The sequence below is a fragment of the Mastomys coucha genome, unplaced genomic scaffold (assembly GCF_008632895.1).
Source record: "Mastomys coucha isolate ucsf_1 unplaced genomic scaffold, UCSF_Mcou_1 pScaffold7, whole genome shotgun sequence".
NCBI classification, from domain to species: Eukaryota; Metazoa; Chordata; class Mammalia; order Rodentia; family Muridae; genus Mastomys; species Mastomys coucha.
In genome coordinates, this window is record NW_022196913.1 from 78,448,899 (window position 1) to 78,462,273 (window position 13,375).

Consider the following 13,375-nt stretch of genomic DNA (forward strand, 5'->3'; position numbering starts at 1 on the left):
CAAAATCAGTTTGATGCATCATGACCAAATAGCAGAAAGGCATTAAAGATCAACTGAGCTGCTTTTTGACTAACATTTCAGGGATTGTGAAGCAGCAGATAGACAGCCATATCACAGATCCAGATCAACAGAACAACGGCCTCTCCTAGAGCGGACCACCACCCGCTCCAGATCCTCTGAACGTCCTGATACAAACCTCATGAGGTCGATGCCTTCATTAATGACTGGAAGATCTGCCCCTCCTTCACCTGCCTTATCGAGGTGAAAGATACATTGATCAGACTAACTTCCCTGTCTGCACTACCAACACACCATTTTATTTTCCCAACAGCTAAATGGTCTCTTGTATCATTTTTTGGCTGATCACCAGTACAAGTCAATACTAACTCTGTCAGTGTGAACACACTATTTATATTCAGTGGATATGATAGTGTGTCATTGCCATTGTCAATTGTTGCCTAACTGTCTTGATTGCATTTGTTTTGTGATATCTCATTAACCAGGAGTCCTGAGTAAATCCTGTCCTGTCATGTTCTTCCAAGAATGAGAAATTATGGTGCTTATTAGGCATGGCTTTTCTAGTAATCATCACAATAGTAAATTAAATTTAGTTAGTTTCTATGAACATTAACATTAGTTATTATTTGGATTACTTTTAGCTGAATTTTGAATTCCTTGGGATTTTGTTTTTAGATTTTTGAGTTATTATCTAATAAAAAGGACATCTAGTATAAAGTTAGTGAAAATGTGATTAGATCAAGGTAAGAAAGCTAGTTGTAAGAATTAGTATTATGGCAGAAAAATGTAAAGTTTTATTTTTTATTATTACACACTTTTTTTAATTTTCAAAGTTTGGAATTTGCCACCTGCTTTCATATGATTAGATTAGTATTTTATATTTTAAATGTCATGGATTTTTTACCATAGGCTTTTTTTGTCCATGTATGTGTGTATGTATATGCATATTACACCAAAACATAAACATTTTTGGTATTTAAGTAATCATACTCTTTAAATGTCCATATTTTGTCCTGTTCTTCTTTTACCCAGCAGCTAACCACACTTACAATTGTACTGGTAAAGCCGTTACTAAACCAGCTAGCATATTGACCATATTTAACACTTATTGAAAATGTATTCATGGTGCATCTTGTAGGTCTCACCCTCGTACCGGGTCTGTCCAGACGAGCCCATCAAGTACTCCAGTAACAGGACGAAGGGGCCGACAGCTTCCACAGCTTCCACCAAAGGGAACATTGGAGAGAAGTAAGTTTTTAGTTTTCTAATTATGCCATGTAGGAATTACACATGGAAGCTGAGGTGAATTAAGATTTTCTACTATCTTTGTGTTATCTTTTTGTATTTAACTGTATGCATGATATCATTTGACAGTAGTTACATTTGTGAATATAATATATTTTGCATGTAAAATTTTACTTGGAGATAAAAAGGAATAATCTTTACTTCTTTTATAGACTTTTCAAATTTGAATAAGTGTGTTTAAAAGTAAGCCATCGTCTTATGTAAGCAGCTGGATTATAATGTCTTTGCTACATCTAAGATTAGGTAATGTTGGTGATTATACAAAGTTTATTAGTAACTAGCTAAATCAATTTTCACACACTGCAAAGGACTGGTTAGCTGATGCACAATGGTGATCCTTCTCAAATCTGGAGTGGAAGCAAAAGGTAACCCTGAACACACAAAGATGCATGTTGTACTGATGCTTTTTATAATTATAGATTTGCTATATGAAAAGCTGACACACTTGAGCACATGGCTCAAGCAGCTGTAAATTCCAGTTAAAGTCTCTCTAAAAGCATGGATAACAACAGAATAATTTTAACATCTTTTAAGTCACAATTCTTCTGCATAGTAACTTTTTTCAAATATATTTATATATGTGTATATGTATATATAAATACATATATATGTATATAGCCAAATCACCATTTTAGTTTTCTTTAATAGATGATAGATTCTATTACTTTGAAATTTTCTGTTGATTTTAACCCCTGTGCTTTGGTTCTTCCTTCCTTTGTTTTCGTTTTATTTTGTTTTCCCTAGACAATGGAGTCAAGGAGATAGAACCTTATGAAGGTCTGTACATAAAGGAGGGTTTGTTTTGTGCTGAAAGCCTTTGGGGGCAGTACAAGCAAAAATAAATCCAACTGCAATTGATGTCTTTTCATTTATATGGTTTTATGTAGTTTAATTTTTCTGTTTTCTATTTTCTAATAAAGTATTCAAATTTTATTTTCTGTGAAATAACACCAAAGAGTAAATGGTGACTCATGTAAGAGTGCAAAGAGTTTAACTTTTAGAAAAGCTAGAAAATATATGTTCTTATAAAATATTTAATTTACTTTTAAAAATAATTTCTGGATTTTAGACTGAGACTATAACCAGAGATATCAATTGCAGTCTGTGTTTATGCCATTGAGGATATATTCATAGTCTGGTTATATTTCTCATCTTCTATTTAATTTTCTATTTCTGATGATCTTTTTATTAAATTTGACTTTCTACAAAAGAAGTTATTGAGTTAGATAGTGATTTTGACTTGTGTTTCCTGTTTCATATTTCATGTTGTAGCAAGTCTGCTTGGAGTATATCAAGGATAAATATGACAGTTTTGTATGTTTATTATCAAACACTTCATTATGCCTTAAGACAAATATATTGAACTGTAGTATGTGGACTGTCATACATTTGCTAGTACAATAAATATCTCCTAGTTTTAGAATTTTGAAATTGTTGACCATGTTGTTTACTGTTGAGTCTTCAGCAATTGTAGAACTGGAACAAATGTTTATTGTGTTGAAAATGAAATTCTGAGCTGGGCGGTGGTGGCGCACGCCTTTAATCCCAGCACTTGGGAGTCAGAGGCAGGCGGATTTCCGAGTTGGAGGCCAGCCTGGTCTACAGAGTGAGTTCCAGGACAGCCAGGCCTATACTGAGAAACCCTGTCTCGAAAAGCCAAAAAAAAAAAAAAAAAAAAAAAAAAAAAAAAAAAAAAAAAAAAAAAAAAAAGAAAGAAAGAAAGAAAGAAAGAAGGAAAATGAAATGCTGTATTATAAATTGAAATGATACCTCAATAGTATATAGATTACCCTCAGGAGCTTGTCGTTCTCTGTTTTATTGTCTTAGATAACTTGTTGATGTAAGTGGCACTCTTGTCAGCTGTGAGTGAATGCTTGCCGGCTTCATGGTTGCTTCTGCTTTCACACACCATGAGTCTAAGCAAACGATGCTGAGGGCTGATGCTTCTTTCTCCTGTTTGATAAAAACATGGCCCTGGCATTGCTGTAGCATTTGACTAGTTCCATAAAACTAAATGCTGTGCCTTTAAATTGTTTTTCATATGGAGAGTTCAATAATGTGCAGCTTTTCTCTCCTCAAACAAGTTTTCAAGCTTTCATTTTGAAATCTTTTATTTGAGTTGAGGTGTGGATGGTTTCATGCTGTGCAATGAAATATGCAATGTGCAATGAATATGGAAGAAAAGAAACCTTACTGCTAGATGGAAATTTGAGTTAAAGGATTTAAAGACATTTCTGAACACTCACTTTCCTGTTATTTCTTTGTTTGGTTTTTGTTTTAGATAGAAAGCAGTGCATTAATACCACTTACATTTAGCAATTTTCATTCATGTCTCTAATTATGGTTTTCTGGTTTTTATTTCATAGAGGAACCCTAACCCTCCGTATTTGTTTGAGTGTGGAAGAGGGTTTGCTTATTTTGTATTATTTAAGGAAATGCATTTTCAGACATGTTGAGGCTTCAGAGATTCATGAACCTATAAATCTTTCAGGACTAAAGGGGCTATTGATAACCTCTTGTGTAAATCTCAACTCAAACTGAAGATAGAATACTGGCAGATAGTCTTAATGTTTGACCTTCTGCTACATGGTTGCCAGGTCTGGTCATTTAACAGCATTTCTGGTGTATACACATTGAATTATTTACTCTACATTTAGTAACTAAAACATGAGCAAACTGTAGTTTGGCTCTATGATTTTGAGTTAATATTTTATATTGTCTGGTAACTAAGTTATTTAACATATTATGTATTTTGATCTTGAAGTTGATATTTTTTCATACTCTCTTTGCCAAAACCTCCTAAATTAGAATGATATGGAAAGTACAATGTTCTCAGCCACCGTAAAGCCTTATTACTATTATTTTGTTAAATATTAACCTCAATTATTACGAGTATGTAAAAATTGGGGTTTATAGTATCATGGTTTTCTTCCTAGAAGAAAATTGATGTAAAGTTTTCCAAATAATACATCTACTATATTATTGTGCCTCCTACTGAATTATGCCTCCCCTATTTAGTTACCTACACATCTTAAATCTTCTAGAGGGGTCACAGTTTCTATTTTCTAAGTCACTACAACTGCCAACTGTGATAATTCGTTAACAGTAAACAGATTTGCTTTCAAAAGCATATCAGAAAAGCAACATGTAATCTATTTTTTATAAGTACCCATTGTTTCATTAGCAGTGATTTGTTTGCTTTGTTATATTTTAAAACTAACAACCAGATTCATGGTCTTATCTTTTTCTCCTACTTCTGCAAATCCAGAAGTTACTGAAGAAATTGGGAATGTGGAAGAAGAGGGGGTGGAAAAGGAGGGAGACGAGGTCAAGGCAGGTCTGTCTGATTGTCTGCTAAATAAGTTAATGTTAGAGTACTTAATTTAGTCAGTTATTTGAATATTGTCTTTTAATGATCAGAACAAACTAAAATTCTAGAGAATGTCTTTAGCCTAAATATATACATTATTTACCTAGCTCATTCATTTACATTCTGGTTGTTTCTTTACTTTTAATAAATAACCTTCATGAGCTAGCTGCTAGAAAACTCTTTCCCTCTTGCCTTCCTGAGTTAAAGGAACTCTAGCTTCTGTCCTACGGGTTTCAAAACTGGGAAAAGGAAATTTTAGGGTCATACAGAATAGATTTCCATACATTTAATAAACTATGAACATGTTCCCACTATAGCATTTTCTAAATAAAAAGTAATTTTGTCTGGATTTCCCATCTCTGTCTGAGCTCAGTATTGCTATATCCCATATAACAGCCAATCCTCTCTGTGGTGTCTGACTTCTGGAGGCAACACAGGATTTCGTTTCCTCAATTTTGTAATCACAATCTAATTGGGTATTTTTATCATTGTCTGTCATAGTAAAATATTATATACTCACAAATACATTTATGTAATTTTTTTGAACTATCTCTATATTTATTTGAACCTCTGAATTGGATCTTAATCTTTTTTTAAATTGTCTTGAATTTTGGCTTTCTGTAAAAACAGCAGAATAATTTTAAGCCTATTTTTGTTAGGTGTTTAGCTGATCTTTTCTTTTAATATATAAATTTATTTATGAGTTTTAAAGTTAGATTTTCTGTCCCCTTTTTATCATTGTAAGAAAACAACGTTCTTGTATATACTTTGTCTGTTCGTATTTTCATGGATGCATTATCTGAAACTAATTTGTAATATTTAAAACAAAAGGATATCATATTTTGCTGCTAATAACTAGTAATATCCTAACTTATGAAGTAGAGAAATTATCAGTATATATCTAACAGTGGGAAAAGGGCAACCTTAATTGTTTGGTTAAGGAAATGTTTAATTGTATTTATTCCATTCTGAATATCAAATATAATCAACACTAGAATTCCCAATGCCTTTCATTTTCCTGGCTGAGTGGAATTAAGATTCTGTGGCCTGATATAGAATAACTTCCATTTTCCTCAGGGTGGGAGCTAATGCCTCTGTTTTCATGGCCTCCATCTCACACTAATTCACTCATGCCTTGGGCCTCATACATCATGAATTGCCTTCCAAGATAATTTTAGACTTAGGACTACTTGACGACTCCCACATACCAGTATATCTTTTGTTTTACCCCACAACATAAAAAATAATTACATTAAAAACAAGTTTATCACCTGTGGCCCATTCTTAAGAAATTAATAAAGTACATTATGGAGTATCTTAGCAAAACAAAATAAATCTACCCAGCACATAAGTATAGTACGAAATGCCTTTTTTGTCTAGTTACTTTGATGCCTTTCCCTATAGAACAGGGAGCATATAATGTATATACCTTATTCTAATGTGTGCAGTGTGGGGTGTCATGTTAAATGCATGTATCTATTTCTGTAGTGCATGGTTCATTATTTTTGGAGTGCTTTTTATTTGCATTACTAATGACCTCAATTATTAATTATTGTCTGGTTTTAATGTTAAAGACAACAGGGAAGAAACATCAAGCTTACCTAATAATGGGAAAAAAGGCAAGTTTTAAATTATATATATGTCTCTCTCTACTGACATTTATAATGTATGTGAATATACTTCTTTAAATTAGGGAGGTATAAGTCTTAGTCCCATCTTAAGTTATGTAATGCCAAAAATACATGCTTGTATTTATGTCTAAATAGTTATTTAATCTCTAATATCTTTACCGTAAGTTGATGATACATCTCAGTGGCTTAGCAGTTGCCTAGCATTGCAAGCACACACATACACATACACACACACACACACACACACACACACACACACACACCATAAAGTAACTTATTGATGCTAATACTGCTCTATTTTATTGAAATATACAGATTAAAATTGAGAAGATTTATTTTGTTAATCACATTAAATTGCAAAATTCTGAAGAAAATAGTGTTAATGTTATGAATTTAAAACTATAATATAGATATTTTCAATCTTGAATTTATTTTAAAATAACACTATTTAAAATAAACTATTAGAATGAAACAATTTGAAGTTTGACAATAACAAATAATAAAAAACATAAGTAATAAGTTGAAAATATTTGTGAAATTACCACTCTGTATATATAGATTAATATGTTGCTAAGACAAATAAAAAGGCAATTGACTTTTAATACTTAAATTCAGAATTGAAATTACTGGTGACTTAAGTCCAGAGTTTACCACAACTGAATTCTAAAGATCATGCCTTTGTTTTGGAATAATTAATAATCCAACATAGCTACACACATTTATTTGCAATGTCACCATTTGAATGATGCCCATATTAAAAATCTTTTAGTAGTGTAACATTTGACCTTCTGTTATTGAATTAAATTAAGATGTGAGTATCTTAGTACTTCAATACTTAGTTAATACGGCCTTTTTCTGAAACAGTGTTCTCAACCTGTCAGTCATTACTCCTTTGGGGATGAACAACCCTTGCACAGGTGTCACCTGACAACGCTGAGAAGCACACACACGTTTATATTACAGTTCATGGCCGTAGCAAAATTACAGTTATTTAATAGCAACAAAAATAATTTTATAATTGGGAGTCATCACATTATGAAGATACTATATTGGAAGGTCACTAGGAAGGTTGAGAACTACTGATCTAAAATATATTCTTTTCTCTATTCAGCTTTTATAATGTTTACAGTGTTCCATGTAAGGTATAATTTATCACTTATTTTTATAATTTTAATAATACACACTGATAATTATTAATATCTGTTATATGATTTAAAAGATGGGAGTAATGTGAAAATATAGTTAAAATTATAGCATATCACATAATATGAATAATCTGTATAAAATGGAATTTTAACTGAACCCTCAAAAGTATTTTTGTACATATATTTGATGTGTTTATTGCCTTCTCTGATGTTTCTAAGAACCTGTGAAGGGCAAATTTTATATATTTAAGTATAACCAATGATCTGAAAAAGTATATCTTCAAGTTTCCATTCAGTTTTTTGGCTGCACAAGTTGTAAACACTTTTACTGCCATATTGGGTTGAAGAACATCTAAGTATTAAATGGGATTTGTTCCCATGGGAATCACTGGGTTAACAACCTTCCACTATGATGGCTTCTTCTGTCTTCTGTTGATGGGTTGTTTCCTTAACCTGTATTCCGTTAGACTGTCCCCCTTTCCCGGTTCCCCTTTGCCTGTATGTAAAGCTGTATTCCGTTAGACTGTCCCCCTTTCCCGGTTCCCCTTTGCCTGTATGTAAAGCTGTATTCCGTTAGACTGTCCCCCTTTCCCAGTTCCCCTTTGCCTGTTTGTAAAGCTGTATTCCGTTAGACTGTCCCCCTTTCCCGGTTCCCCTTTGCCTGTTTGTAAAGCTTCCTGTCATTGGTGAGGATTGCGCTCTCTTTTTACTCCTTACAAACTTTTTATTTGCCTTTACATCATTATAAACATTTTATCACACATAAAGACTAATATTTTTAACTGTAATGGTCCTCTGTGTGATATAACTAAACCTAGCAAGACATAATGGATAACATTTTGAAAACTGAGAACTTTGGTTTGTATGTAATTTCTCATTTTTATGTAGTATTTGTATTTTTTTTAGCCTATTACTGAGGTCAAGCTGTTTGGTATTATATTTTATTGTGGTGTTTATAGTTTTATATATATTGTTAATATTTAATAATGCAGAGACAGCTTACTAAGAGAGACGTTTTGAATAGTTTTGTTTTCTTTGTAGGTTTTCAGCACATTTTTCTCAACTATCTTATTACTTCATATTCTGCCATTTCTTAACAACTTATTTTAATATTGCAAAGTATTTAGATTTTCTAAAACATTTAAATGGAACTATTGTTGAGGGATCACCTGTGCTATTATCACTTACAAACCTATGTGGGAATTAAATATAGAAAATCAAATTATTCATAGAAGGATTCTGAAAGATGAGGTATAGAATACTATGTATCTAGGATAAAAATGGCAAACTGTTCTGTTGTAACCTTACATGCCTCTAAATATAGTATACATTTTCATTTTGAAATAATTTAGCATATTTAAATTGCTTCAAATACATTTTTCATATGGTCAGTACTATATTATCATTAGCTATTACTATAATTTCTCAGTAATGTTATAATTAAATAACATAATTATATAATATAAAATTATAGAAATTATAATTTCTTATGCCAACCTTGGATACTTTGAAAGCATGAGTTTTAGATTTAAAGTCACATTTGATTATGACCACCAAACTGAACGAACTCTACTGTTTCACACATATAAACACAAACACACACACACACACACACACACACACACACTATAGTTCATTATTGGTGCTATTCTTCACTGACTAATTCAGATAAGAAATCTTACCAGAGTACAAACAAATGGTTGGGGTATCAAAGTCATGTTATTTTATGATGCTTGAATACATTCACTAAAGTTATTTATACATGTTTAGATACATATTTGAAAATTAATGTACAGAGCTTCAGAATGCTTTTGGCACACAATTTTGTCAGGATTTTTCATTCCACTACTGCTTTTCAAGTCTCCTAACACTAGAAGTCAACTTCTTGCATCTTCACCTTAGTTTTCCTTCTAAGACTTTGTGAACTTTGGCAAGTCATTTAATTTCACTGTGCTTCAGTGTCCTCTTGTGTTAAATAAAGTATCACAGAAGACTTGAATTGAAACTTGGTGGTTTCAGAAATGTGTCTGATAGAAACTTATGTCTCAAGCATTTTTTATTCTAATTAATTGTTGTTATTATTGCTTAATGATTCATTATTTAACAAAATTATCATACAGATTAATTGGCCATTAGTGATGTGCTATGATTGTATAGCATTTTATTTTATAAAGTTTTCTCCATAAAAATACACAGTGAGCTGTATATAAAAATATTTTGTTTCTTGAGTATAATTTTCAATGTAAAGTTGTCTATTGAATTTCAGATTTAGCTAGCATAAAAGACATGAAAGTTGCATAGATGAGGAAAAGATGTAAGGAAAGACAGAGGAAAGAATGAATTAAAAGCAGGTTACTGAGAGTAATACATAGATGCTGGTGAACTCATTCAGACATCTGCCTGTTTTTGGGTGCTTTCTAGGAACTTGGTAATATTTAGGCTGGCAAGAATAGGTGAGGATATAGACTCATCTTTGTTTTGCTGCTTTTCTGCATACTTACAAATGTTTTTAATGCAAGGGATTATAAATAACAGTCTTAATCTCAAAATATTATTGATATCTGTACAGGAGTAGATTTCATTATGGAGTTGTGTGATATTTCCTTCGGGCCTCATTCTTTTTCCATGTACATAAATGACAACATGTCCAATGTTAATACAAGAGTCAAAAATCTTTCACAGTATCATGAATTTTTAGCATGTGCTTTGAGCAGGATGGGTACTCAATCCCACTTACCTTTATGGAAAAGCTTGATGACCATGAATAAGATGGGCTTGGAAGTTAGGAAACTAAAGGCATATAATATTTAGGGGGGTTCAGTCTAATATTATAGCCCACAGAAGAACAGAGGCTACAATAAAGAGAAAGAATAGGATGTTAGCTCCTGATGTACTCTTGTGTGGCATTAAGTCCTTGTGAGCACATATTTTCTAGTTTCTAACCTCAATATTTCCATATCATTTGTAGAGAAGCTTTGTTCTTCTATTTTACTGTCTTCTCCTTTTCTCAGATGATTCTATCTGTACTTCCTATGCTTAGGTAACTAACTAGGTTTAGGAAAGAAGTTGTAGCTGCTGTTGACTCCACATCATTGACTTTCTTGATATAAATTGTAACGCTATCCTTTCTAGAATTTTGAAATTAGCTTCATCTTAAGGAGGTGATTTGGTATGGATGAATGAATGTCTCCATCTCACCTGTTTCATAGGGGCTTTTTGATTTAGCTCTTTGAGACAGAGTTTCACTGTAATTCTAGGATTGAGAGTCTGAGGCAGAAGGGTCACTGTAGATTTGAGACCAAGATGGTCAACATAGTACCAGGACTACATAGTGAGAACCTAATCAACAAAACTTAAAGCCTCTTTACAATTAACTGGAGCACTGGGATTGTCTCGTATGCAACACCCTGTGTACATGGATACTACCAAGGTCTACACTTCAGAACTTGGGTTCAACGCTTTGTCTTCATAGTGTAGCAGATCTCTAGGCCCTTAGGAAGCTTGAAGTCTAGCTTACCTAAGACTAGGAAATAACACGTTTTTCCTGTTGCCAGCGTGGTACTAAGACTTGAGTAAATTAAGGTATGTGAAATTATTTATTAACTAGGATAAATATTTTGTTCTTATACTTACCAATCAGAGGTCTCCTCTGTGCTGTATAGAGTCTATGTGATATGTGTTAGAGCACATTAAAGCATATTGAACAAAATCTAGTTAATATAGGAATCTGTGCTGTTTGAAACAATTTGATACAAAATGACCTAATGTGATGAAGCTATCTGGATTACAGTTGCTTTGTAGTACATTGTTTACCATAATGCCCATGGCTTATCCATCTTCAAATTACCTAATTTATTAAGTCAATACCAAGTTATCTCATATACAGACTATGAATACCAAAATAAGGTAATAATTTAGGGTTTTATACCCAAAAATGATTTCATTTTAATGTCAGTTTTGTAATACTGAAAAATTTAGATTCACAAATGAATATCTAATCAGTGAAAGGTTTAATTGGAATCTTCAGAAAAATGAAAGTATTTTACTAAAGAAACTTTCCTACTTAGTGATTCCTTTAGAGCATATTGATATATTAATTCAAAATAATAGTTAAACAAATTAACTTACATTCTGATTTTCACTTAGTAATAATATAATAGTGATTTTATCTTCCAGCTGTGTTAAATGGAAATGTTGTTACATAGGGTAAATGGTAGGTAAAGAGCCAGAGTTTTATGTGTGCATGATAAAACTTTATGCAATTTAACATGTACATGATAGCAATGGTTTACTTACTGTGTAGAGGAACGTGAATAAAAACATAGCTAGAGAGTTCATGATTAGATCCGTAGGTAAAGAATCTTGCTATCAAGCGTGATAACCAGAGTTTAATCCATAAAACTCACATGGTAAAAACATAAAACTGACTCTTACAAGTTTTCCTCTGACTCCTATGCATGTTCTGTGTGTGTGTGTGTGTGTGTGTTTGTGTGTGTGTGTTTGTGTGAACATGTGGCCACATAAGCACGTGTATGGGCAAAAACATACATACATACAATAAATAAATATGTTTAAAAAGAAGACAAGTAAGAAGGTTGCTTTCAAGAGCTAATGCTCCTCCGCTACAGCGGGGAGGAGGAATGGGATGAGGGAATGTGGGAGTGGGGACTAGGAGGGGGGCAATTGCTGGACTGGAAATAAAATAATAAAAAAGAGAGAACAGGCCCTTTAATATCTATAAGTTCATAAATAAATTCAAAATCAAATGACTTTATAAAAAAGGAGCTAATACAAGATTAAGATTGTTGACCAGGAGATTTTAGTACATGTCCAACAAGTTGCTATCTTCCCATCTCCATCACCTTCATCTCTTCTCCTCTTAGTGTATCTTGTCCACTCTGCTTCATCCACACTGACCTCTCGCTTTTTCTGGACTACATCAGACATACTCCTAACTTAAAATGTTTACACCTGAATATTCTTACTTACAACCTCCTTTTCTCTTAACCTACCTTAACTCTGAGGTTCTTTATTCCAAACGTGCCTACTTGGAGAAGACTTTATTGACCATACTCTCCAAAATTGCATCATGCTTTCTACATTGCATTTCCTTCTTACTGACTCTGTGATTGACTATTTAGCAGTTCTCTCTAAGACACTATATGTTTTCATGTTCATTGTCACAAGCTCTTTATGACTAAGTTCTATGTCTTATAAAAATCTCCATGAGATAATGGATGAACCTATTTTGTCTTCTACTGTGTCCTATACATGTTCCTAGATGCTGAATACTTATTTATTGAATGAAGAGGGTTATGTGAATCTGCAAGTTTTTCTAGGCAATTGGATATGCCAAGTAAACTATGTTCATGATGCCAAGAACTGTTTTTGCCTTGTTTTATCACTAGATTGAAGCATTTCTTAGCATATTAATTTTCTTATCAAGTAATAAATATAGTAGCAAACTAAATAACTATTTTCTTACATATTAAAACTAGTTTTTCTCATATGTATTAAAACTTTTTAAAATTGCATAGGAATATTTAATTTTACCACAATAAAACAGTTCCTAATAATTTTTACTTCTAAAATAAATTCACATTTTTTGAAATCAACAAAATAATGGTTATTCTCTATAAAGCCATTTAAGTTACCATTAATTATTTTCCTTATGCCTTGAATCCATTCATTTTATTAAAATAAACTTAAAGGTTTACAAAAAGCATAATTTAAAAAATTTTAGATCTTGAGTTCCATAAAACAACTTGATTCATGTAAACATTCTATATATAAAATTTTAACAACTTATATATTGTAGAATTCAGTATTATCTTTAAAATAATTCCAATTCTTGAAGTTTTGTTATGTGCATTATCTGTGGTTCTGACAAGCACTGATCTTTTTTT

The 13,375-nt window shown here is 32.2% G+C and overlaps 1 protein-coding gene across 50 annotated transcripts in view; it reads left to right on the forward strand.

The window, feature by feature from the left end:
* The window catches only part of Rims2 (regulating synaptic membrane exocytosis 2), a 516,004-nt gene that overhangs the window by 360,389 nt on the left and 142,240 nt on the right, over nucleotides 1-13,375 (forward strand). For 46 of the 50 annotated variants that reach the window (XM_031358666.1, XM_031358693.1, XM_031358671.1 and 43 more), the window contains 2 exons: nucleotides 82-261; nucleotides 1,157-1,266. In XM_031358666.1, coding sequence (XP_031214526.1) covers nucleotides 82-261; nucleotides 1,157-1,266 — 290 coding nt within the window. The remainder of the gene's footprint in view (nucleotides 1-81; nucleotides 262-1,156; nucleotides 1,267-13,375) is intronic. The other 4 variants (XM_031358679.1, XM_031358691.1, XM_031358707.1 and 1 more) reach the window with 1 other exon arrangement.